Source organism: Penicilliopsis zonata, assembly GCF_001890105.1.
Source record: "Penicilliopsis zonata CBS 506.65 unplaced genomic scaffold ASPZOscaffold_6, whole genome shotgun sequence".
In the NCBI taxonomy this organism is placed as follows: Eukaryota; Fungi; Ascomycota; class Eurotiomycetes; order Eurotiales; family Aspergillaceae; genus Penicilliopsis; species Penicilliopsis zonata.
This window is the reverse complement of record NW_019208916.1, coordinates 1,402,497-1,426,898: the sequence shown is the minus strand read 5'-3', so window position 1 is coordinate 1,426,898 and position 24,402 is coordinate 1,402,497. Positions and strand designations below refer to the sequence as shown.

The 24,402-nt window shown below is 52.0% G+C and overlaps 12 protein-coding genes across 12 annotated transcripts; 8 read left to right on the top strand and 4 right to left on the bottom strand.

The window, feature by feature from the left end:
- Positions 1-39: 39 nt before the first annotated feature.
- Positions 40-428, bottom strand: ASPZODRAFT_25417 (hypothetical protein). The gene is made up of 2 exons (XM_022728001.1): positions 205-428; positions 40-158 (listed from the first exon to the last, which is right to left on the bottom strand). Exons 1-2 carry the CDS (start codon positions 421-423, stop codon positions 78-80), a joined length of 300 nt encoding a protein of 99 aa, XP_022581869.1. The 5' UTR covers positions 424-428; the 3' UTR covers positions 40-77.
- A 168-nt stretch (positions 429-596) lies between these two features.
- On the top strand, positions 597-2,063 carry ASPZODRAFT_159248 (hypothetical protein; the record flags this gene model as incomplete). The annotated part of the gene is made up of 3 exons (XM_022726390.1): positions 597-1,546; positions 1,610-1,719; positions 1,780-2,063. 3 exons carry the CDS (start codon positions 597-599, stop codon positions 2,061-2,063), a joined length of 1,344 nt encoding a protein of 447 aa, XP_022581868.1.
- A 26-nt stretch (positions 2,064-2,089) lies between these two features.
- On the bottom strand, positions 2,090-2,988 carry ASPZODRAFT_151848 (hypothetical protein; the record flags this gene model as incomplete). The annotated part of the gene is made up of 2 exons (XM_022725785.1): positions 2,090-2,800; positions 2,857-2,988. The coding sequence occupies 2 exons, from the start codon at positions 2,986-2,988 to the stop codon at positions 2,090-2,092; spliced, it is 843 nt and encodes a 280-aa protein (XP_022581867.1).
- An 813-nt stretch (positions 2,989-3,801) lies between these two features.
- Positions 3,802-4,898, top strand: ASPZODRAFT_132352 (hypothetical protein). Its single transcript, XM_022722994.1, has 3 exons — positions 3,802-3,995; positions 4,055-4,303; positions 4,357-4,898. The coding sequence occupies exons 1-3, from the start codon at positions 3,848-3,850 to the stop codon at positions 4,794-4,796; spliced, it is 837 nt and encodes a 278-aa protein (XP_022581866.1). The 5' UTR covers positions 3,802-3,847; the 3' UTR covers positions 4,797-4,898.
- Positions 4,899-5,360: 462 nt separating this feature from the next.
- ASPZODRAFT_132351 (hypothetical protein) lies at positions 5,361-7,072 on the top strand. The gene is made up of 2 exons (XM_022722993.1): positions 5,361-5,602; positions 5,649-7,072. The coding sequence occupies exons 1-2, from the start codon at positions 5,568-5,570 to the stop codon at positions 6,997-6,999; spliced, it is 1,386 nt and encodes a 461-aa protein (XP_022581865.1). The 5' UTR covers positions 5,361-5,567; the 3' UTR covers positions 7,000-7,072.
- Positions 7,073-7,348: 276 nt separating this feature from the next.
- Positions 7,349-8,410, top strand: ASPZODRAFT_132348 (hypothetical protein). Its single transcript, XM_022722992.1, has one exon. It carries the CDS (start codon positions 7,366-7,368, stop codon positions 8,314-8,316), a length of 951 nt encoding a protein of 316 aa, XP_022581864.1. The 5' UTR covers positions 7,349-7,365; the 3' UTR covers positions 8,317-8,410.
- Positions 8,411-8,532: 122 nt separating this feature from the next.
- ASPZODRAFT_132347 (hypothetical protein) lies at positions 8,533-11,688 on the top strand. The gene is made up of 5 exons (XM_022722991.1): positions 8,533-8,968; positions 9,012-9,601; positions 9,654-9,805; positions 9,848-9,913; positions 9,973-11,688. The coding sequence occupies exons 1-5, from the start codon at positions 8,541-8,543 to the stop codon at positions 11,581-11,583; spliced, it is 2,847 nt and encodes a 948-aa protein (XP_022581863.1). The 5' UTR covers positions 8,533-8,540; the 3' UTR covers positions 11,584-11,688.
- A 41-nt stretch (positions 11,689-11,729) lies between these two features.
- Positions 11,730-13,302, bottom strand: ASPZODRAFT_25410 (hypothetical protein; the record flags this gene model as incomplete). The annotated part of the gene is made up of 3 exons (XM_022728000.1): positions 11,730-11,750; positions 11,854-12,169; positions 12,215-13,302. The coding sequence occupies 3 exons, from the start codon at positions 13,300-13,302 to the stop codon at positions 11,730-11,732; spliced, it is 1,425 nt and encodes a 474-aa protein (XP_022581862.1).
- Positions 13,303-14,083: 781 nt separating this feature from the next.
- On the top strand, positions 14,084-15,531 carry ASPZODRAFT_151843 (hypothetical protein; the record flags this gene model as incomplete). Its single annotated transcript, XM_022725784.1, has 6 exons — positions 14,084-14,216; positions 14,268-14,672; positions 14,725-14,789; positions 14,844-15,101; positions 15,152-15,283; positions 15,328-15,531. The coding sequence occupies 6 exons, from the start codon at positions 14,084-14,086 to the stop codon at positions 15,529-15,531; spliced, it is 1,197 nt and encodes a 398-aa protein (XP_022581861.1).
- An 885-nt stretch (positions 15,532-16,416) lies between these two features.
- ASPZODRAFT_65377 (hypothetical protein) lies at positions 16,417-17,630 on the top strand (the record flags this gene model as incomplete). Its single annotated transcript, XM_022729302.1, has 5 exons — positions 16,417-16,683; positions 16,738-16,921; positions 16,971-17,143; positions 17,187-17,289; positions 17,338-17,630. The coding sequence occupies 5 exons, from the start codon at positions 16,417-16,419 to the stop codon at positions 17,628-17,630; spliced, it is 1,020 nt and encodes a 339-aa protein (XP_022581860.1).
- A 9-nt stretch (positions 17,631-17,639) lies between these two features.
- ASPZODRAFT_151841 (hypothetical protein) lies at positions 17,640-19,474 on the bottom strand (the record flags this gene model as incomplete). Its single annotated transcript, XM_022725783.1, has 3 exons — positions 17,640-17,705; positions 17,876-18,451; positions 18,500-19,474. 3 exons carry the CDS (start codon positions 19,472-19,474, stop codon positions 17,640-17,642), a joined length of 1,617 nt encoding a protein of 538 aa, XP_022581859.1.
- A 2,358-nt stretch (positions 19,475-21,832) lies between these two features.
- Positions 21,833-23,909, top strand: ASPZODRAFT_16029 (hypothetical protein; the record flags this gene model as incomplete). The annotated part of the gene is made up of 3 exons (XM_022726464.1): positions 21,833-22,233; positions 22,308-23,510; positions 23,561-23,909. The coding sequence occupies 3 exons, from the start codon at positions 21,833-21,835 to the stop codon at positions 23,907-23,909; spliced, it is 1,953 nt and encodes a 650-aa protein (XP_022581858.1).
- Positions 23,910-24,402: the final 493 nt, after the last annotated feature.

Below are 24,402 nucleotides of genomic sequence, written 5' to 3'. Positions count from 1 at the left end.
ATGGTGTGGAAGTATAAGTATGATATATGAAATGCGTATAGAGTATGATGATAATGATAATGATAATGATGATGATACTACCACTCCCCTCCAATTTCATAGTGGAAGATCTTGCGATTGATTCTCCCCCCCGTATTCCGCCACACCCTCGCCACCACCTGGCAGTCAGCATGGGTAAATCCTATTCGGAAAAGGGAGGGATACTGAATTCAGCCAGACGCCATGCAGCATGACCTGGATCATGGTAAACTCCGCCGTATTTGTCCCCGCTGGTCGCTGTTCGAGATCGAGATGTCGGTTGGCCGCGCGGTGCTCGGGGACTCGGCGATGATCGGTTGTCCATGGTGGACGGCGAGGTTGAGCCCGTCGAGCTTCCTGGGGTGCTTGTTTCACCTCGCTGTGATGGAGAGCGTAGTCTTGCATGGTGTGGATTGGTGAATATCGGGAGATGAGTATCGGTGAGTGACTATATTGTTTCTCCAGAGCGGAGCGGGGTCCCGATGTGGTCCCGAGGCAACATACATATACGATATACATATATTCTATTCCATACTATACCCACCCATAGGCATAGACCATATTACCATACTATAGTAATGTTATCTGCCATCTCCGCCGGAAAGATCGACGGCCGCACCCAGAATGTCCGATACCGACAGACGCAGTTCCACCGGCTGTACGACAGCATCGTGCGACATCTAGCAGATCTGGAAGAAGCCATCGCCGCCGACTCTGACCACACGGCGGGCGAGGTACAGGCGGAGATCTTCCTGGCGCTTCACGAAATCCGTACGCACTACGCTTCCCTCGATCTGCCGGCCAGTCTGGAGCGAGAGTACCGCGTGGCAAGGGGAAAGGACAATGGCGACGCCAGAAGAGGGTTCGGGATCGTGTACATTGTGCCCTCGCAGTACACGCTGTTCTATTCGGCAGTGGCTGCCATGAGTGCCGCCCTGGCCGCCGGGAACTGCATTGTTCTGGAACTTCCGGTGTCGCCATCCTGTTCGTCTCCCCTTCTCCGAAAGATTCTTTCCGTCCTCGACAGCGACACCTTTGCGATTGTCCAGGACCGGCCCGACGCCGACTTCCTTCGGAATACGTTGGTCGTAGCGCAAACCGCCCTCGACGGTCCCCTGTCGGAGAATAGCATCGCCTCCTCTCCCGGCTGTGTGGCTGCGATCGTCGACCGAACCGGCAGTGTGGAAAAGTCGGCGGAAGAGCTCGTCGTCGCCCGTCTGGCCTTCCATGGCCGCTCGCCCTATGCGCCGGACGTGATTCTCGTCAACGAGTTCTGCCTGCAAGCGTTTCTCGAATCCGTCATCCAGCAAACCGCCAAGACAGTGGGCAGGATGAAGGCATCCGAGCGGGATGATAGGCAAGACGATCCGCAAGAGAATCTCCCCGGTCAAATCATCGTCTCCGGGACAGGGTGGGCAGTCGTGCTGGTCAAGGACAGAGACTCGCTGCTGCGACGGAAGATAACCCGGCGGTTAGTCGCGGTGCATTCCGTCTCCAGTCTTGACGACGCCATCATTTTCTGCAACGAGTGAGTTGGTTTCTCTTCTTCCGACGGAAGGTGGCATCTGATCCGATGGGTCTTGATCGATAGGCGTTCCATCTCCGCCACGTACACGTTTGCCTCTCCGGCTGCAGCGAAATACGTCTCCGAGTCCATCGACGCCCCAGCGTGGATCAACCACGTTCCATACAACATGCTAGGTACCATCTTCACTGCATTCCGACGCCTTCTTCCATCCATACTGACTGGTGGTTTTCCAGTCGGCCCGGTGGTCGATCAGATCCAGTCCACCCGCTATTCGGCTTCATGGTTCGAGATCCCCCGGCCACAGATCGTCACCCGCTCGCGCACGGCAGGACAGATCCGAGCCCTCCTCGGCTCGGCTGTGATGCCTCTGGTTGAGTCCCTGCCGGCCATCGACCAACGGCCTGGATATCGGGTCGGCTTCTTCGAGCAGGGGATCATCACCGGGGTTTGTTCGTTAGTCTTTGTGTCTTGTTCACTTCTCGGGATGAGGATCCTAGCGACCAGGCAGACCAGATAGGAGGATTATGTATTTACTAGGACTATCTATACCGCACTGTGAATGGTAAACTGCGAGTTACACATGTTGGTCAACTCCCACGTCTCAGCGCCCAAGACAGCGCGGGATCCCTCATCCTGGGCATCGCCCGCCGCCCCCGCGACAAACATGGCGGCCATGAAATGGTCGTCGGTAGCATGTGCATCGCGATAGTGCGGATGCTTCATGAGGCGCGTCATGGCGCGGCGCAGGGCCGGTCCAGAGGTCTTGAGCAGCACATCTTCGACCGACTGGCGGAACTCCAGCGCCCAGGCCTCGGGCGGCGTCTCCTGCGCGAAGTTGTCTCGGAAGCGCAGCATCGGCGCCCACCGGTTGCGGTAGAGGTTGTGCACCGCGCCGCCCGTGCCGATGAGCAGGTATCCCTCTCCGCGCAGCGAGCGCAGCGTCGAGCCGACCTTGAGGTGGAAGTGCGGGTCGTAGCGGGCGTTGAGCGAGACGATGGTTGTCGGCGGACACTGCGCAGGAAACATCCGGATCAGAATCAGATACACGTCGTGGATCCAGTCAAAGCTCTCGTTGCCCGATGCGTTGAACCCGGCAGCGGCGAGCATCGAAATCACCCGTTGGGCCGTCGGGATATCCGGGTTCAGGGCGTAATCCACGTATTTCTCGGGATGCACGTATGCCACCGGCGACTTGCCCGGCTGCGCGTTCGTCGACACCTGGATTTGGTCGCCATAGCAGTCCCAGTGCGCGCCCTGGCATCCATCCATCAGCCGGTCTTCATGTGAATCTTCGGAACCGGGAATCCTACCATCACGATCACGCCTTTGATCCCGTTTTTCAAAGCTTCGTCGCCGCAGCTTTTCCAGTACGAGGCGGAGGTCGACTCCTCGCCCAGCATCATCGTCGACCCATGCGAGAAGAAATGGACAGGGGTGAGCATGGCGGGATCTACTTTTGGAGCATCTAGTATACAGAGTATGCGTCCTCTTGTCCTGTATATACTCGACTCGGCTCGGGTGGTCCACATAGCACTAGCTAGCTATGGTTAGTCTATTATCATTGAGTCTTACTTGTATAAATAATGAGATTATATAGTATTAATATATCTCAATTATTATTATCTTACTATAACTTCTAATTTCCTTATCTCTTCACCAATCAATGTGCCTTTATCTTAGTAGTCTAAGAGTGACTTGTGTTTATATTTATAATTTATGTAGGAAATAGAGGTCTATAACTATATTGCTGCTGATAATTATAATAGCAGTAAAGGGCATACATGTTAATTGCTTATACTTCTAGAAGACAATCTTATACTTCCAGGAAGGCAGCATGGTTAGTTCATTAACTACTTTAGATAAAAGGTCCAGTTGCCCTGGAACTAAAGCTTAATGTCCTGTAGATCGTGTTGTGCGCTAAGCCATACCGCTAATCAGGGGTAGGGCTGTGGATGTCCAGAGTCGCTCAGGGCAGGATAAACTCCAAAGAATAGTAAAATTGACCGCCCTGATCAGGTACTCCCTAGAATAACTGGTGTATCACCTTGATATGCTTCTGCTGAAACTGCATGCTAATTTTGATGCCTGCTCATTCTCGTTCTCGTATAGCGCACCACATCGGTTAAACTCGAGCTTTCGTAAACTCCACCCTCTCTCGTATCCCTTACCCGTTTGGACAAACCTAAATATGGAAAATTAGCAACAACAGATATAAGAAAGAATAGGGCCCTCTGTATTCCTTCTCATCCACATCAATCTTCACTCGCTTTCTCCTCATCCACTTCTCTTCCTCTTCTCAATATGACTTATGTACTGTACAATTACACTCCCTCTGCCGCGGCTGCGATCATCTTTACCATCGCGTTTGCCATCTCCACTGCGCTCCATTTCTGGCAAATATTCACGAAAAAGACGTGGTACTTTATTCCCTTTGTCATCGGAGGATGTTGTATGTATCTATTGATATGAGTCTACATCTTATGGACATCTCGCCGACTAATATTCTAGTCGAGGTACTCGGGTACATCATGCGATACATGTCCGCCAAACAAAGCCCAAACTACAGCACCGGCACATACGCCGGCCAGAATCTCCTCCTCCTCCTTGCGCCCTCCTTCTTCGCGGCGTCGGTGTATATGATCCTCGGCCGGATCATCCGCCTGCTGAACGCTGGCTCCATCTCGCTCGTCCGACCGAACTGGTTGACTAAGATCTTTGTGACGGGCGATGTCCTTTCCTTTTTCATCCAGAGTGGAGGTAAACCCCCCGAGGATCTCTCTATATAAAGCTTGCATATTCATCGTGTATAGGTGGTGGAATGATGGCCACCGCATCGACCACATCGGCCGTGAACATGGGCGAGAAGATGATCATCGGCGGTCTCTTCGTCCAGGTCCTCTCCTTTGGCTTCTTCATCATTGTCTCCTTTGTCTTCCACCGCCGCATGCTGGCGAGCCCCAGCCATGCCGTCGTCAAGACCGAGATCCCCTGGACCAAGTATATGATGGTGCTGTACGCCGCCAGTCTGATGATCATGGTCCGTTCCATCTACCGAGTCGCCGAATACATCCAGGGCACCACCGGCTTTCTCCAGAGCCACGAGGTATTTATCTACATCTTCGACGCCACTCTCATGCTCGGCTGCTGTATTCTCTTCAATCTGTTCCACCCGAGCAAGATCATCTCCAAGGATCGTCTCAAGGGTGGGGACGAGGTCTTGCTTGGCGATAGCAGTTATGCGCGTGTTTAATCAGCGTTGATACCACTTGGCATTATATTAGATATCAATTTTAAAATAGATGCTTGCCATTATACTCTCTGTTATACAGAATATCAATTTCTTGGCGCCAAGATGTAATGTTTATAATAAGCTCATCCTATCTAGGAAGTCCATATTTCTTCTTATTATCTAGGTAAGTATTTATTAAGCTTTCAAGTCTATATACTGATTCTAGTAATTTCTAGGATAATTCTTTGATCATCTAGATTAGAATAAAATTGTGAAATAGGGCTGTAGGTCAGTGGCTGCCAATAGACCTTAGTATCTAGATAGGTATTATTATAGAGGGCTATAGGTCTAGAGTAGGTTTTAGAGATATCTTATTAAAATAACAACACTGATTATAGCCTTATATAGTGATGGTATCAGGCTTATATCTTATCATCATACTAATTGTATGAATCATAAGTTGCAAGCCACTAGCTAGTCTTATGATTCATCATGTCTTATGATTCTACTATCTTAAGCTGGCGGAAGATTCTTCACCCTTCCTTCTTCTTTTCTTCTTCTTCTTTTCTTCTTCTCTTCTTTAATCCCTCATCAATCCACGCTAAGTCGCTTGGAGACAGACTGCTGCCCACGTGCTTCATTCTGTTATGGTGATTGCTGATAAGCTTAAGATTATGCAGCCCACCAGACTAGCCCAAGGTGGTTAGCAGCTAATTTGCAGGAGCAGGATAAGTATATAAGGTGTTCCTTGAGGGGAGAAGAGCAAAAAAAAAGAGAAAAAGAGAAGAAAAAATGGCTACTCTGTCTCTCTTTCTGCTCCTTGCTGGGTAAGTCAAACAATCATTGATATCTGACAGAGTCTGATGATGGTAGAGCCTCGGCTGCTCCTCACTCGGCTGCTGCCCAGTCCTGCAACAGCGTCGCCGATGGATACACCTGCTTCCCCTCCATTGCGCGCAACTGGGGGGAATACGCGCCCTTCTTCTCGCTGGCGGCGGAGTCGACGATCTCGCCGGCGATCCCCGAGTCGTGCGACATCACGTTTGTGCAGGCGTTGACCCGTCACGGCGCGCGGTACCCGACCTCGTCGAAGAACACCAAGTACAAGGCGTTGATCGAGGAGATCCAGAGCAACGCGACCTCGTTCACGGGCGAGTACGCGTTCCTCCAGACGTACAACTACTCGCTCTCGTCGGACGTGCTCACCCCCTTTGGCGAGCTGGAGATGTACCAGGCCGGGATCAAGTTCTACACCCGGTACGAGTCGCTGGCCAGGGACCATGTGCCGTTTGTGCGCTCGTCGAGCTCGGAGCGGGTGATCGAGTCGAGCGAGCAGTTCAACGCCGGCTTCCAGGCCACCAAGGAGGCCGACCGCAAGGCCAACAGGAAGCAGACGGCGCCGACGATCAACGTCGTGCTGGAGGAGACGACGGGCTTCAACAACTCGCTCGACCCCAGCACCTGCACCAACTTTGAGAACAGCGAGACGGGCGACGACGCCACCGACACCTGGGCCGCCGTGTTTGTGCCCCCCATCCTGGCGCGCGTCGAGAAGAACCTGCCCGGCATGAGCTTTTCCACCACGGACATCATCTACCTGATGGACATGTGCAGCTTCGACACCGTCGCCCGCACCGCCGACGCCAGCGAGCTGTCTCCCTTTTGCGCCCTGTTCTCCGAGGCCGAGTGGGTGCAGTACAACTACTACCAGACCCTGGGCAAGTACTATGGATACGGCGGGGGGAACGTCCTCGGGGCCGCCCAGGGCGTCGGCTTCACCAACGAGGTCATCGCCCGCCTCACCCAGAAGGCTGTTCAGGACGACACGTCTACCAACCACACCCTGGACGCCAGCTCGGCCACTTTCCCCCTGGACGCGGTGCTGTATGCCGACTTCTCCCACGACGACGGGCTCGAGCCCATCTTCTTCGCCATGGGGCTGTATAACAGCACGGCGCCGCTGTCCAACACCTCGGTGGAATCCGTCGACCAGACCAACGGATACTCGGCCGCCTGGTCTGTCCCGTACTCTGCCCGGGCGTACATCGAGATGATGACCTGCCAGAACCACAAGCAGCCTCTGGTCCGCGTGCTGATCAACGACCGCGTCATCCCCCTGCATGGCTGTGCCGTCGACTCGCTGGGGAGATGCACCAGGGACGACTTTGTCCAGGGGCTGAGCTTTGCCCGCCAGGGAGGCAACTGGGCTGCTTGTTTTACTTAGTTATAGTATTATAGTCAGTATTATAGTATCCTAGTAATAGCATTGTAGTATACCAATATAATTTCAACCACACAATGTTCAGTCAGAATAGGTAGTCCACAAATTGCCAGAAGCAATTAGTAATCTATTAATTCAGTATTTATAGATCAGATTAATAGGGAAGCCTGTCCGGCGCGTAAAACTTGGCTGTCATTATCGCTGGCTAGCTGAAACATGTTAACGCCGTGTAAAAATAGCAACGTAGTCGGCGGTTATAGAAGTTCACACTTTATAATCTGTCTTCTTCCCGAGTACGTTCATTGTTATTTCTCTTCAACTCAATCTCTTCAACTACTCAATCTCTAACTACAACTTTACCACAGAATTATGCCTGCTCACCAGATGAATCCCGCTCTCGATCAGTATACCGTGGGCTGGATTTGTGCCCTCCCGGAAGAATATAAAGCTGGAGTCAGGATGCTGGATGTGGTATTCCCTGGACTAGACGTCCGTCAACTCGGCGACAACAACACATACACATTCGGCCGCGTCGGGGCTCATCATGTCGTTATCGGCTCTTTGCCCCTCGGGCGTTATGGCACCAACTCTGCGGCGGTGGTAGCGAGAGACATGGCTCGCACCTTTCCCAACGTACGCTACAGCTTGTTGGTGGGAATCGGCGGAGGGGCACCAACGAGAGAACGAGATATTCGACTGGGCGATGTGGTTGTCAGCGTACCGCAACCCACGTTCGGAGGTGTGGTGCAGTATGACCTGGGGATAGACCAGGGAGGTGGTCAATTCCGACGAACCGGATATTTGAGTCCGCCGCCAGTGTTGTTTCTAGGAGCAATCCCTGAATTGCGACGGCGCCAAAACGATCCCCGCAAACCTGACCGGATCGCAGAGCATATCCAACGCATGAAGGACGTGCCGGCGTTCAGACGACCTCAACACGACCAGCTGTATCGGTCAGACTACCATCATCAGGGGGGAACGACCTGCAGGAGCTGTTCCCCCGGGGCGTGTGTCCAGCGTCCGCAGCAGTTCAATACTCGAGAAATCGCCACCCACTACGGGACAATCGCCTCTGGTAACACGCTGGTCAAGGACCCGGCAATGCGAGACAGATATGCCCATGACCCGGAGTTGAATGTCTTGTGCTTTGAGATGGAGGCCGCCGGTCTGATGAACAACATCCCTTGTCTTGTCATCCGGGGGATCTGCGACTACTGCGACTCGCATAAGAATGATGAATGGCACAACTACGCTGCTCTGACGGCCTCGGCCTATGCCAGAGAGCTTCTCCTCATCATCAGGCCGGAGAGGTCTTTTTAGCTAGCAGGCATTTGACAGATGCAAAGGAGAAGCATGTCTTACCATAAGCTGTACTATAGCCATCACTCTATCTTAAACAGTTCTAATCCTCATACAGAATGCTTTTCATCTCCTCCAATAGTGTATCTGATCGGCAATATCCGGATTCATACTGCGGGGTAGCGGGGTAAATTCCAACGGCAGAATAGGAATATCCCATCATGAATCTACCCATCGTCAAGACTATGGATTCTTTGGTTTCATTCGAGTTCTCGCCCGGCAGAGTCCGTCTGGACGGGGCGCCGATTGTGGTCGACGACGGTGACTTTACCGGTATTCACATCGCCGCATCATGTCTGGCCAAAGACTTTGAGCTGGTGACGGGTTCACGGCCGAGGAATATTCGATACGAAGCTGGAGTGACAGACCTCAATGCGACTGGCGATGACGTGGTAATCATCGCCGGGAGTCTGGCGTCTCCTCTGCTGCAACGGCTGATCCAGTCTTCTCGACTGACCGTCGGCGAGATCGAGGAGCGCTGGGAATCATTCCTCATCACCGTCGTCCACGATCCTCTACCGGGCATTGATGCGGCGGTGGTGATTGCCGGCAGCGACAAGCGAGGCGCCATCTATGGAATCTATACGCTGTCCGAATGGATCGGAGTGTCTCCGTAAGATATCCTTCCTGGTCTTTGGTCTTTTCTAAGAATATAGATGGTACTGGTGGGCAGATGTGTGTCCGATCCAAAGAAAGACCATCTTCATCTCGCCAGGCATAGAAAGCGACGGGCCTCCGAGTGTCAAATACCGCGGCATCTTCATCAACGACGAGGCGCCCGCCCTGACCTCCTGGCTGCACGAGAAGATCGGACCGGTGTTCGATGCCAAGTTCTACGAGCGAGTCTTTGAGCTCCTCCTCCGGCTCAAGGCCAACTTCCTGTGGCCGGCGATGTGGGCCGGCGCCAGCTTCTTCACAGACGATCCGCGCAACCAGATCGTCGCCGAGGACTGGGGGATCGTCATCTCGACCTCGCATCATGAACCGATGCAGCGCGCCATGGGCGAGTGGTTCCAATCCCACCCGCACAAGGAGAGCTGGTCGTGGACGAAGAACAAGGCCCCAGTCCAGCAGTATATGCGCGAGGGAGTCGAGCGGGCGAAGCCCTTTGAGTCCTATCTCACTCTCGGGATGCGAGGGGGCAGCGACGAGGCCATGGAGGTCGACAATCCGCGCGCTGTTCTCGAGGAGATTCTTGCCTTCCAGCAGGGCGTCATTGACGATGTCTACGACGAGAAGCCGAAGCGTGAGTCTGGCGTCTCTTCACTATCTATGCTCTCTCTAAGCTGTATCTATAGAGCTCCTCGCGCTGTATAAAGAAGTACAGGAATACTTTGACGACGGACTCGTTGTTCCCGACGACGTGACGCTGCTCTTCGCCGACGACAACTTTGGCACGCTGCGACGACTGCCAGTTGGCAAAGAGATGGACCGACGAGGAGGCGCTGGAGTATGTCTCTCCATCTATTGTTGTACTCTGGCTGACTGGCAGATTTACTATCATCTCGAGTATGTCGGGCATCCGAGGAGCTACAAATGGATCAACAGCAACCACTGCGTGAGTATCTGTCTATATCATATCTATATCTATATCTTGTCTGTCTGTTGACTCTTTAGGGCCGCATCTGGCAGCAGCTTCAGCTCGCCCACAGCCGGCGAGCAGACCAGATCTGGGTCTTCAACGTCGGCGATATCAAGCCGCAGGAGATGCCGTTGTCGATGGCACTGCGGCTGGCGTGGAAGATCGACTCCATCTCTGCCGACGACTTCTCCTCCTTCTTCCTCGACTTTTGCAAGACGAACGTCTTCCCCGTGGCAGAGGAGGCGGCCGACTTGCTGGGCGAGTATGACCGGCTGCTTGCGATGCGCAAACACGAGCACATCGAGGCCGACACGTTCTCCCTGCTCAACTACGACGAGGCAGAGGATATCCTACTCGGCTGGGAAGACAAGCTGAGCACGGCAGAAGAGCTGTATGCCACCCTCGACAGCGAGCATCGCCCGGCCTTCTTCCAGCTGGTGCTGCACCCGATCAAGGCGTCGACGATCTACATGCAGCTGCGCTTCCACCAGGCCCGGAACAGACTGTACGGTTCCCAGCGACGCAACGAGACCAACGCCGTCGCCCAGCACGTTCTCGCTCTCTTCGACGCCGACTACGATCTCGCGGAAGAATACCACGCCCTCCTCGACGGGAAATGGAACCATCTCCTCCGCCAGCCGCACTACGGCTACAGCGCGACGACGTGGCATGCGCCGTCGCGGGACCTGGTCGACGGCCTGTGCTTCGTGCAGCTGCGCCAACCCTCGAATCCCATCATGGGCAACATGGGCGTCGCCGTCGAGGGACATCCGGGCGTCCGGCCGGGCCTGGTGAACGAGGAATCCGACCGGACGCATCCCTCGCAACGGGATCTGGTCGTTGGCGTCACTCTCCCGCCGTTCGACACGTATGGACCGCAGACCCGCTGGTTCGAGCTCTTCCGTCGAGGGCCGGCTTGTCTCAACTGGTCTCTCGTTACAAGGTGTCCGTGGATCGCTCTGTCTCCCTCCTCGGGGAGACTGGATTCAACCTGCAACGACGTCCGGGTGGAGGTCACGATCGACCAGACGGCCGTTCCCCTCTACTTCAACGAGACGGTCGAGGTGGCTGTCTTTTCGGATCGTGGAGACTATGAAGTGATGCATCTTCCCGTGTCTGCACGACACATTCCGGGGCCTTTCACCGGGTTTGTCGAGAGTGACCGATGCGTGGCCATCACGACAATCAATGCAGAGACAGGGAATGCCCTCTCGCTCTCCTTTCTAGGCCGGACAGGCGCCGTGGCCGTCCCGTTCGACTCGACAGACACCCTGCTGGAGTATAGCGTCTACACCTTCACAGAACGCAGCACGGCCGAGATGCTCCTCTACTTCTCCATGGCGCTGGATACGGACCCGACCAACCCGCTGGCATTCCACGTCTGGTTCGACGACGACTCCTATGGTGAGACACGGCTGATCGAGGCGCCTGCCACGGCGGGCGACTTGCCCGAGGGATGGAGCACCGCCGTGCAGGACTGTGTGTGGCGACGAAGCGTCATGCTGGGCCACGTTGCGCCGGGGAGCCATACAATCAAGATTCGCATGATGGGGGCTGGCATGGCTTTGGAGAAGATTGTCCTTGATCTGGGGGGGGTGAGAGAGAGTTATCTGGGACCTCCAGCGAGATATGTTTCTATTCATTGATTCTTGTTATAGATTGAAATAAGAGAATAAACACATTGCACCGAGATATGCAAATAGGGAATACCCGCTCCACACACAGACAGACCATCGCAGCAGAAACGAGCAGACAATGGCATATACTCTGAAAAGCAGCCAGGAGCCAAATGCTAAGCGTTCGACGATGAGATCTTCCAGCACGGAGGAAAGATATCCAGGCTGCGACATGGCAAACCCATCCATGAATGACTTCCTGAAGGGGAGAGAGAAACGGCTGTTCTGCTCCGGCTTGACAGTCAAGATCTCCGCCATCAGGTCAGGGTGCGAGAGCAACAGTCTCCGCGCCGTGGGATCGGCTTCATGGTTGGTGAGCTGGATCTCTTCCATGATCGCCGTGCGGACGTTCTCGTAGTGAGCGAAGCGTGTATAGAACCCTGGATCTGCCGGTTCGACGGTGATGGTCTGGCCTTCCTTTTCGTTGTACGATGGAGACGTCATATAGACTGTATCGCTGTTCATGGCTCGACAGGGGAGATACTCGACCTTCACGGGAGACGAGCATCTCTCGACGCAGGAGGCAAGATATGCCCGGAAGATTTTCTCCAGGTTCCTAGTATTGTCAGCAGAGTACGATATAAGATGGTATACTACTTACAGCTCGTTCTTTGTAGGATAACGGCCGACACTCCCCATCCGGACAGGCGGCTTCTTCATCATCCGCATGAGGGTGAACCGGATGCGCAGGGCATGGAAAACGATATACCCCGTCGTCAACATGCCGGGCAGAGTCCATCGCAGCACAAAGCAGAGCACTTGCCAGGCCGACATCTCGCACGGGTCGATGGGGAGCCCCGAGCAGGTCATGCGCGTTACCATCTTGACGGTCCCGGAGGTCTCGTCCAGGGTCGTCATGTTGGCAAACGAGGCGTTTGGCTTCCACGACGCCGGCTGCAACGGGTCCATGAACCGGTTCGAGACTTGCCCGTCGACCTTTTCAAAGGGGGAGGCGAAGATCTTCTTATCCCATGTTCCCTGGTAGAAGTTTGAGTGTGGCGACGAGGGGAGAGACTGGATGAGATGCAGAGCGTCCAGATAGTGTTCCTTGTCTTCATTGTTCGCCGCCTTGCCAGATCCATTCAGTCGGAGGAAGACGTTCCTCTTCTCCCAGTAGGAGTTGTTGATCTCCAGAATGACGGCGTCCAGCTCCTTCTCCGCGTTGTACAGGTACCAGTAGGAGACAACCGCACGGGAGAAGCCCAGAAACTGAGGCACGCCGAGCAGATACGCATGCGGCCATTGCGAGGGCTTCTCGTCGATCGACAGCAGGTACTCGTCCAGCTTGTCGCGGAGATCGACCTGGTCGCCGCGGTGGAGATAGCGACGCGAGTCGAAGCTGAACCAGCAGGAGAGATGGGAGAAGATCCTCTTGAGGGAGAAGGAGGAGTAAAGATCCAACGAAGGATCGTCGACGGCCAGGAAATTGCCAATGCGGCATTTCAGCCCGACAGGGACGCCAACGAACAGGAACTGGTTCGTGAAGCGGTCTTTGGCCGGCGTGAAGCGCTTGTGGTTGAAGGTGACAGGGAAGAGAAGGGGTTTGCCAATGACGGTGGATGGCGTGTCACTGAGCGAGACCAGTTGGCGGGAGGTGAAGAGGACTCTAAGGAGGGAGAAGAGGGAGACGGCAGTGAAGACGGCCAGGACCAGCCATGGTGAGATATACAGCAGGAAGAGGGTATCCATGGTGGAATATAAGAATGAATTAAGATGAATGAGAGATAGAGAAGGATATGAGAGAGAGGAATAAATAGTGAAAAGAAAGAAGAAATAAATTTTATAAAGTTATGATAGTCCTTATGCCACTGCTCCATACACATACCCTCTTCACTACACGTATGTGGTGCAGTCACCTACGTCAACCCGAGGGGCTGGCTGAAAAGGCCCAATGCAAATACGAAGCCTCCATTGGCCTTCCTTTGGGCAGTTCGTGAGTTCGTGAGGATTCTGTAGGTAAACCGGCAGCTCCGAGATCTCAGTGGAGACTGTGGCTGTCGCTTAGTTCGGGATTTTGCCTGTCACAGTTCCACAGATGCACTGACAGGTGGCAGTGACAGGCGATTTCAGCTGAAGATTAGCGAGTGGCTTGACTTAGTTGGCCTTTAGCTTGAGGCAGCAGTTCTAGTTTACCGTTAGTATGAGACTATTCGGCTTTCATCTCAGCTGGGTACCGGGTCTGCGGAAATATTTTCATTAGACCATCGCTTTGACTCCATGCGCAAGCCACAATTGAGCGGGATACAATCAATAGTCTCGAGTTAGTGAGTGAATAATGAACTAAAAGGAATTGAAAAGTATAAAAATGGAAAGAAAAAGGAAAAAATAATCGTGAAATAAGAAAACAAACCAAAAAGGCTGTCTAGTATATATACTATTATCCCCTGTCTATTAGTATATACTATCCTCCCTCTATAAACACACTCTCTACTATCTCTATTACTATCTCTATTATCTATTCACCTATAGAATGATCATCATCATCGGAGGCGGCATCTCCGGCATGGCGATGGCCTGCCAGCTCAAACGCCAGTTCAATCTGGACGAGTACACCATCTACGACCGTCAACCGGCTCTTGGAGGCTGCTGGATGGCCAATCAATGTCTGTCTCGGTCTTTTATTTACTGACTATAGTTACATGCTGACTTGTTAGACCCTGGCTGCGCAGTAGATGTCCCTGGATGCACATATACCCTCTCGTTCGCCCCCCAACCGACCTTCAGCAAGATGTTCCCCTCCCAGCCCGAGATCCTGGACTATCTGACCCGCGTGGCGAGACAATACGGCGTGGATAGGCATTTCCGGGGATCGACAGAATGGAAGGGCGCCTGCTGGCATGAGAAGACCCAGAGCTGGACTGTCGAACTGCAGGATCTACAAACGGGCAAGCTCTTTACTCGGGAATGTTCCATTCTCATCTCTGCCGTTGGGGGGATCGTCAATCCGAATACATTGAATGTCAAAGGGGTGGATAGCTTTCAAGGAGAGATCCTCCATACCGCTCGCTGGAGGGATATCGATTTACGGGATAAGAATGTCGCCGTGATCGGGAATGGAGGTATTATTTCTATATGAACCCTCTTATACTTGTACAATACTGACCCTGATAGCTTCTGCCCTGCAGCTTGTCCCGGCGATTCTCAAACAGACCAATTCCGTCACACAATTTATGCGGGTATGCTATTTTACATCAAATATATCTGAATGCTATATGCTGAATATAATCCAGACCCCCCATCATGTTGTTCCTGCAAAGAACTACGACATCCCCCCGACATTGCAACTCCTGCTGCGGATTCCGCTGGTGTGGTACATTGTGCGACTCTTCATGCTGCTCTACCTCGAGCGAGGCTTCTTCCAGTTCCGCTCTGAAGCCGGCAAGGCCAGACGCGCAGCCTCGGAGAAAGAGAGCAGGGAATATGTTGAGAAAATGGCTCCTGCTCGATACTTGGATCTGCTCATTCCAAAATATGAATTCGGCTGCAAGGTATTTATATAAACTCACCCATACATAAAGATGTGTGCTGATCATACCAGAGACGGGTTTTTGATCGAGACTATCTGTCTGCACTGCACGATGAGAAGATGACGCTGACGAACGACCCGATTGTCGAAATCACATCCTCATCCATCATTACAAAGTCAACAGAAGTTCCAGTGGACGTAATCGTGAGTTTACTCTGTTCCTCTCACTCTCCATATGCTAAGTGTAGATCCTTGCCAATGGTTTCGCCTTGACACACTACGATACACCCGTCCAGGGCCGCCTGCAAAGCAGAGAACAACATTGGGCGGGATACGGGCATAAGGCGACATACAAGACCGTCGCTATGAGTGGGTTTCCTAATTTCTTCTACCTGCTCGGCCCGAACTCAGGCAGACTCTATACTTCTACCGTCCAGATTATTGAAAGGTGACTCCATTCAACATACTTGACTATATTATGAACTGTACACTGACTGGCTAGTTCCGTCGATATGGTCATCAGTATCATCCGACCCATCGTTCAAGAGCAGAAAAAGACGGTCGAAGTGCGACAGGAGAGCGAGAGGCTGTTTGATGAGAAGTTACATGCCGCTATTGACCAGACGGTACATAGCGGCAGCTGTTCCACAGTGAGTCTGCTCTCGTCTATACCGTAATAATCCATCTAACCCTATAGTACTTTGTTGATCGAAAAACGGGTAAGAATTGGTTTGTCTATCCGTGGAACTCACTCGATCTGTGGCTGTCCTCTTGGATCAGATGGGGGGATTGGGACTATCAATAGAGTTATGATCATGACGAATAGATATTGATTTCAGATAGAATAAAGACTTATGAATACACTTCACTTAAAGACACCAGACCAACCCTAGGGTTAGATAAAGCAAGTACATTATTTAATGGGTAATACACTGCTAGCTTAATGGTCTTATGAATGAAGCAGAGAAGGAGACATGAGATTGCTTAAGCATTTTATGCTCAACAAGCATAACTTGAGAAGCTTGATTAAGTCCTTTCCTTGGAGAGCATTACGTTCCTTGATCTGGAAATAGGTTCGTCTTGGCTATCCACAGGACTTCTATTGATGGAGACAGTCTTCATCCAATATCAACACAAATTCAGTCTGACGGTGGGCCAAAGGATCGACCAATCCACTCTAACCTGTATATCGACCCTGATTCGCCCGTTCGTTCATCCTGACATAGTGACATAATAAGAAACATTGCTCCTATACATGTTAAGTGAATGTTGGCTATAAAACCCTCTTCCTACCCGTTGTAATCTCCCTCAAGCCAGAATATTCATCCCACCTCACCATGTCCCCCCCCGAATACAGCCTCCCAGCCGGCTCTTGGGTCCTTGTGACCGGTGCCAACGGTTTTATTGCCTCCCATATCATCGATCGTATCCTTGACCATGGATACAAAGTGCGAGGCACTGTCAGGGCTGAGAAGCCCTGGCTCAATGAGTTCTATCAGTCCAAATACGGCCCAGACAGCTTTGAAACCGCCATTGTGCCGAAGCTGGAAGAGGAGGGCTCACTGGACACCTGCATGGAGGGTATGAGTGGTGTTATCCATGTGGTATGATCACATCCACACTTTTCTTATACCGATGCTGATGATATTGTCAACTAGGCGAACAATAACTCCTTTAATCCGGATCCTAACACTGTCATTACTGAGGTCGTGGCAATGAGTCTCAACGTCTTAAAGACTGCGTCCCGGGTAGAATCAGTGAAGCGAGTCATCATCACCTCTTCAGTTGTAGCTGCTTACAGCAAGGCACCCGGTGAGCCAGGCGATATGATAATCGATGAAAGTGGGTTTTCAGCATTAGATCTCATCAAATTAAAACTGACCCGTCATAGCGACATGGAACGACTATTCTGTCAAGGCTGCCTGGGACCCTGAGACTCCAGATGCCGAGAAGCCTTCCATCGTGTATAATGCGTCCAAGGTGGAATCAGAGCGAGCTGCGTGGAAATGGGTGGCGGAGAATAAGCCACACTTTGTCTTCAACTCGGTGCTTCCAAATGTCAATGTAAGTGTTTCCTCATTCTTGTGAATTACCCTGACAGTGTCAGTTTGGAACCATGTTCTTCCCTGAGAAGCAATTCTCGGCGATGGGCCTCACCCGGACACTCTTGCAAGGAAGTACCCTGGCAATGCAGATAATGCCCTCGCGGCGTAAGTCGGTTCCTTTCCATTGAATTATGGTTTCTAATCTATAGATAGAATGGTACAGCAATGTGCAAGACACTGCCCGTGTGCACGTTATTGCCCTCTTGGACTTAAATGTCCAATCTGAACGCATCTTTGCCTGTGCGGCTCCTTATTCATGGAATGAGGTGATTCCCATCTTGAGGACACGCTATCCGGACAACTCCCTTATTCCTGATCCCCATTCAGAGGAAGGAATCCCAAACATGGACATTGTGCCGGCGAAACGATCCGGGGAGCTGCTCCGGAGCTTCTATGGACGGTCATGGATGGGACTCGAGGAGTCCATCTCCATGGGCTTTGATTAACAGAGATGATTATGGTGAATTTGAAACGTTCACCAAATTGTTACGAGTATAATTCTGAAGTAACCCTAACCCTAACTGTAAGATCATCTACAGCGATATGCTATTACTGGTTTGTTCTTGAAAGATTGTGGGTATTTAAGGATATATACAGAAGATGAAATATTTACAATTACAAGCAACTAACAGAAGACAAATGCAAATGCAAAGACCAGAACGATGAAGGCACTGAAGCCCGGCCTGGCTACGCTGGTCCAGGCATCGCTGGTAGCTGTAGCTGTCGCCGACGAGGCCGTGGGAGTGGCCGAGCCAGCATACTTCTCATAACCACACAGGCCCGAGCCCGGCAGTTCGGACGAGGCAAAGAAGGCCCGCGGTTGACCGGCGTCCATGTCGACATAGAGCGTCCCGTTGGAGCCGACCAGCTGGCTCTTGCACTCAAAGACCTCGGTCATGTTGAGGCCTTCGTCGGCCGCGCCCGTGACGGTGAGGGTATAGGCAGACCCGGAGCTGCCCTGGTTGGTCAGCACGGCGACGATGTGCACGCTGTTGTAGCCCTTGCGGGTGACGTAGGTCGAGCCGTCGGTGTAGATGATCTCGCTCATGTAGTTGACGTAGTCGTCGTCGACGGCGATGGCGGTGTTGCGAAGGGCGTTCAACGTTGCAGCCAGCTCGTACAGAGTCGCGGAGGTGTCGTAGTCTGTCGGCCACAGCGCCTGGCGGTTATAGGGCGATTCCTCGCCCTTTAGATGCTGTTCCTGGCCGTAGTAGATCTTGGGGATGCCGTCGCCGAGAATGGTGAACGCCATGGCGTTTTTCGCCAGCTAGAAAACATCAGTAATGGATCATACCATCCCATAAGGATCTCTTACAGCCATATCCGAGTCCACCGAGGCAAATCGCGGGTTGTCCTGGTTCTCGACAAACAGCGACATGTACTGCATCTGGCACTCGGACTGCATGGTCTGCACGCCGTCGACGAGATCGGTGATGTTGCCGTCGGTGAAGGCGTCGATGATGTCGTAGTAGAGCGGATAGTTCTCCAGCCCTAACGAGTAGTTCTGATAGCCGCATGTGAAGCTCACCACGTCGTCGTCGACCTCGCCCATCGTCCACACCCCCGCACTGCCCACAAAGGGGGCAATGAAGGCCGTCTCGATCTGCTTGGCGCCGTCCAGCCGCAGACCGTCAATGTCGTACTCGCTGACCAGGTTGGCGATCCAGCTCGTCAGCGTCGCGTTGACCGTGCTGTCCGTCAGCACATAAGTCGGCGTCGCCACGCCCTCGTTGCCCAGCCAGCACGTCGTGTAGATGCTCGAATCCGACCAGTCGTCCAGGTCGCAGTAGGCGTGGTAGTACGACGAGCTGTTGAACGGGTGGAACTCGGAGTAATCGATGCTCGTCGACGAGTTCATCGTCGTGTTGCCGATGTCGATCGCCATCTCGTTCGCCACCACATCCAGCAGCAGGTACATGGAGCGCGAGTGCAGCTCGGCCGACAGGTTCTTCAACTCGGCGGCGGTCCCAAAGTGCGGGTTCAACTCGTCCAGGTTCTGCGGCCAGTAGCCGTGGAAGGCCTCCCCGTAGATCGTGTCCTGCGTCAGTTGCTTGTTCACCGGCGAGATCTGCACCGCCGTGAAGCCCATCCCCTGGATGTAGTCCAGTTTCTCGATCAGCGCCGAGTAGGTGCCGCCGCAGTACAGCAGAAGGTCGCATTCTGTCGTCACGCTCGATGGCCGCGCAAAGCGGTCTGTGATGACTTGATAAATCGACCGTTTCGCCCATTCGGCGCTGGAGGCGGCCTCTGCCAGCGGCAGCACGAGCGGGAGTATACTCAGGAGAAGCATACTCGAGAAGAAAATCAGGTAACTAAAAAAACAGGTGTAAACGAGTGATATTCAGATAACGGAAAACGAGTGACAAAACGGTGTGATAATAAGGCGTGGTAAGGAGTGACGCGTAATTTGGGGGGGGGCAACTAAAGGGGAGGAGCAAGAACAGGACAAGAAGAAGACAGAGGAAAAAAGAGGAGTCCAGGAGAGTGAATGAGTGATTTCCAGTTGGCCGGGCTTATCCGCCCATGTTGTGTGGCTGTCGTCTGGTCATGCACCCCAGACTAGTCTGGCTGGCTGATTGGCTGGCAGGGCGTGTACTAGGCTGGATCCAGCATGACCTGCGCAATCACAATGCGCCAAGCTTTTTAGCAGCGGGGCCATCTTCCCTGCTTTCCACCAATGGCCGGCCTGCTGCCAAGGCGTACCTGTTGTCACGCGTCTGGACTCCCGAACCGTCACCTGACAACTGAGACATACTAAGCTTTTTTTATCTGGCTTGTTTTTCCTTGCTGTAAACAGCATGAGGACTCATTCTCGGGTCTATATTTATTAAGGAGAGCTGGTGGAAAGACAGGCGATGTAAATAAAGTGACGTCACACCACACAATTATAAAATACATTCGGCCTGATCGCTCTATCCGATGCACTAGCGGAAAATAATCCACTCCGTCTCGCCACTCTGCAGTTTAATAATACTGCGTACTAAGTCGCTCTAGTATCCTACTACTCCGTAAGTCATTCTGTACTGATGTAGTCAACCGCCTTGAAATTTATTATGGGTAGCTGCCTCCATGTAGTACAGCTTCTCTTCATTAATGCTACTCTGTATTTATAGCTATCTAGCATAAATACCACTTATAGCTCCCCCTGCAGCCTGCAGGACAACGCGTTATCCGGAACTGGCGGCGTCATCGGGTTCTCGGGTAGGAAATTGGGCTCCGTATTAGCCCTATATTCGCCTACAATACAGAGTGCTATTACATGCCTAAAACACACCTTAGGGATTAGCAAATGGACCATTGAACCTGACCTATAGTTCTAGAACACAACTACTAATATATTTTGGCCTTCCCCACAGCTGCTACACCTTCAAAACCTCTTTAAAAATCCTCACTGTCAATTACTTTGCTATTTGGACTTGAAGATTGAGATAAGCTTTCCTCCCCTATGTATAGGCCAGCCACCAGATGCGCCCTGGTCTGAATGGAGATTGATTACGCTGTTTTACTTGTAGCTACGAACCGAATCCCTGCGAGCTGACGTACTCGACCGTCGCCAGCAGTAATCATAACTAGGTTGAGGATCTAGAGCTGCCGAGCAGTGCAGACTAGATCGAATGGCTAGTAGATATTCCCTGGTGATTATTCGTAGCAGAGTGAATCATTCCTGCCACTGGTTATTGGTTCAGGTCTTTAGCAGTGCTCCATTGGGGCTCAGTATATGGAACTCTCTATACGGAGTAGCATCAAGATCACTGTAGTAGATTAAATAATACAGACAGACTTGGCAGTGGGTATGCTCTATAATCTCAGAAGACGTCTGACAACCTCCCCAAGCGCCCACTTTGATAATGATTCTAGGGTTTTGAACTAGCTGGGCTATGTAACTTCTGCAGCCTAATGAGAATAAGTTATTGAAGTAGGCTTAACTATTATCATAATATTGGACAGAATATCTATAATCAGGCCTATAGCCTGCGTGTTATAATGGAACTTCTTGATATGTACAGCAGGACAGAGCATCTTCAGCTCATTAGCAATTCTATATGTAAATATATATATATTATTATATTTCTCATTGGCTATTTTATTAACAGTAGATCAGTGTCTTTAATAGATAGAATTTATAATACTATAATAGCCCTTCTTAATTTAAAGCAAGGTAAAAGCTGAGAGTGAGTGCCTGCCTGATAGTTATATAGAAATACCATTCACCTTATTCTATATCAACCCTAGAAGATATCTATAGGACTGATAAAACAGACCCTGAAGATATACCCCAGCAATCATGTCCCAGATTTAAATACCCTTCTGGCAGGCCTCATGATTCAGATCAATAGTCAATAAGCTAGGCTGCTTAGTACTTTTGTAGTAGGAAATCCACCAGATAGAATACTCCAGTAGCTTGGTCCTTTGTATGGAGTACTTATAGTGTACTCCGTATCCTCTGTATATCACAGACATACTTGATAATCACCGTAGTGTGATTTCTTACTGAGTATAGTTTAGGATGTGGTTGTATCACCACTCTATCTAAAAAAAATCAGCCACACGGATCTCTATACGAGGTTGGTGTCAGCCGCTGGTGTTGATAAGTCTGAGCCCCGCGCGAGAGCTGATCTCGCGACACAACCATCCCAACCCTCTGAAAATGGGCATTCGGTCGCTCTTCAAGCCCACCTTGGCCCACATGGCGGGCTCCTTGGTGACTGGGGTGATCCTCGCCATCGGCCACCATCTGTTCTACCGCCATCTGGCCGGTACGCGCCCCCCCGACGCAGTCTACGCAGCCTTTGGCCGTTCGAGCGGCTTGACCGGCCAGCAGCTCAACTTGGCCGTCGGCTCTGCGTTTGCCTTTCTTGTCAAGGCCTTTCTAGGGATGGGGATCTCCCTTGCGCACGACCAGGCGACCTGGAGGACGATCAAAGCGCGGCCGATGCCCAGTGCCTTCATCGATGGAGCCTTTGCGGCCAAAACCAGCCTCTTTGATCTCTTGAATCTTCATTTGTGGAAGCGAAGTGTGTCGACCATGCTGCTCGCCGTGGTCTATTGGTATATCACTCTCCTTATAATCAATAAGCATTCTTGACTGGTGTCGTAGAGTGCTGATTCAACTCATCATTCAGGCTCCTCCCCCTCACCGTCTTCTTCCCCCCAGCGACGTTGACCGTGCAGTTCGCTGCGTCTCCAAGCAGCTCACTGCGCCGAGTGCCCCGACTCGACTTTACCAGCACCAACTATGCCAACCTCTTGCTCCAGAGCGTCAACATTGACGACGTGGTATCCCAGTCTGCGCTGACGGAGGATTACTATTACAGCAATGCCCAGTTTGCCGTGCAGGCCGCGGTGGCAGCCTCGCTCACCGAATCGCAGATCCTGCCCGTGGCATCGCCGGCCCTCAACGCGACATGGATGCTGGCCTTCCCGGCTCCGGCGCTGTCGTGCTCCCTGGTGGGCGCTGACTTGTACGTGAGGATCGCGGAGAATATCGTAGAATTCCTGGAATACACCAAATGTGCCGCCTCATATGGCTATCTGTGTTGGACGCCAGATGCTGGAGCCAACGGCTCGCTCCCCTTTGACAGCCAAACCAACTATACGCTGCGCTCGTCGGCCCTCGGACCCGTCGACAGTGAAGATGGCGCGGCTCTATCCCTCTTCGTGGCCGTCCTGCCGGGGATGGAATATAACCCCGACGCCTTGGGGTGCATCGCCAGCGTGGAAGAAGCGGAAGACACCCTGGTAGACTCCGTCACGATATCCCAGCAGGTGGCCAACGCGACCATTGCACAGTGCAAGCTGTACAATGCCTCGTACACGGCCAATTTCACCTATGTCGAGGGGTCGCAGGCGGTAGATCTCTCAATCAATGACTCGTACTACAATCCCGTCTCCTGGTTGTATGGATTGTCATCAACGACCATGTTCGAAGATGAGGCCTCGAATGGAACCTTTCTGCCGGGGACGTACAACACGACCATCATGGAGACCTTTTCTTACCAGGCGGTCATGGAGGCCTTCAATGAGATGCTGCTCGGCGGCATTGCCATCGTCAACGGGCTGCAGTTCGAGGTGGACGCCATCTATCAGGCCGTGAATACCAACGTTGTGAGCACCGGACTCATGAACACCAAGGAGATGGCCTTTCTGAACAACTTCAACTTTAGCGAAGCAAAAGGCCAGTCCCTAACCGCTGCCACGCTGCCTACCACCTCCTGGAACGGTCTGTCCGTAACTCCAGTCCAGAATCACACGTTACCCATAGTCGATGCGCTGGAGGAAATGTTTCGGAATGCAACCATCTCATTAATGAACTCATACCTACTACAGTAAGCCTTTATCTTTGGAAACTATCCTTGAATGTAGACTCACCTTGCAGACCCAATTACTCGTCCCCCTATGCTCCGCCCGAGACAAACGTCACCATCACCCCTTACTACAACCGCTACGTCTACTCCCAGTCCATCCTGTGGCTCTCGTACGGGATTGGGATTATCTTGTCCCTTCTCGCTGTGGTTTCGGGTATCCTCTGTATCTGGTCAAATCAAGGCACCTATACCACACAGTTCTCGACCTTCCTACGAGTCGCAAAGGGGGTGTCTCTATCCACGCCGATTTTCATGTCAGATACCGATGGGAAGGATCCCACTCCGAGATATATCAAAGACCTCGTTGTTGAGTTCCCTGACAAGTACACTCCTGTCTCTGGGAATGACCATGATGAATAGCATTTGGATGTAGCCGTGTTTTCTTATTTGAGTAGGGTTAGGGTTAGGGTTATGACCGAGTACTAACCCTAACCCTAACCCTAAGAGTATCTACCTATCTCATTATCAATCATGAGTATTGTGTGCAATGATAGCTGGCTAGAACTTATAGTATATAGAAACCAAATACTTAATGCCCGGTGTGAGGAGTAAGTTAGGGTTATTCAACTTCTTATATAACAGCTTTCACCTTCCTGTTGATGTTATGATCTGTCTCTTAAAATGCCAGGGCTAGGGTTAGAGTTAATTGTGATGGCAAGAACTTTTATCCCGCCTATTCTAGCTTTATTTTGAGCAATCATCGTAATTCTGGCAATCTTAAAATCTCCAATACCCTAACCCTAAACCAATGAACAACGCCTATATTCGATTTCTACTGCACTCTGGCAGAGGCTTCACACCGAGTGGTAGGTACTCTCTTCATAGTATATCTCGCAAATTCTCGCCCGGATAG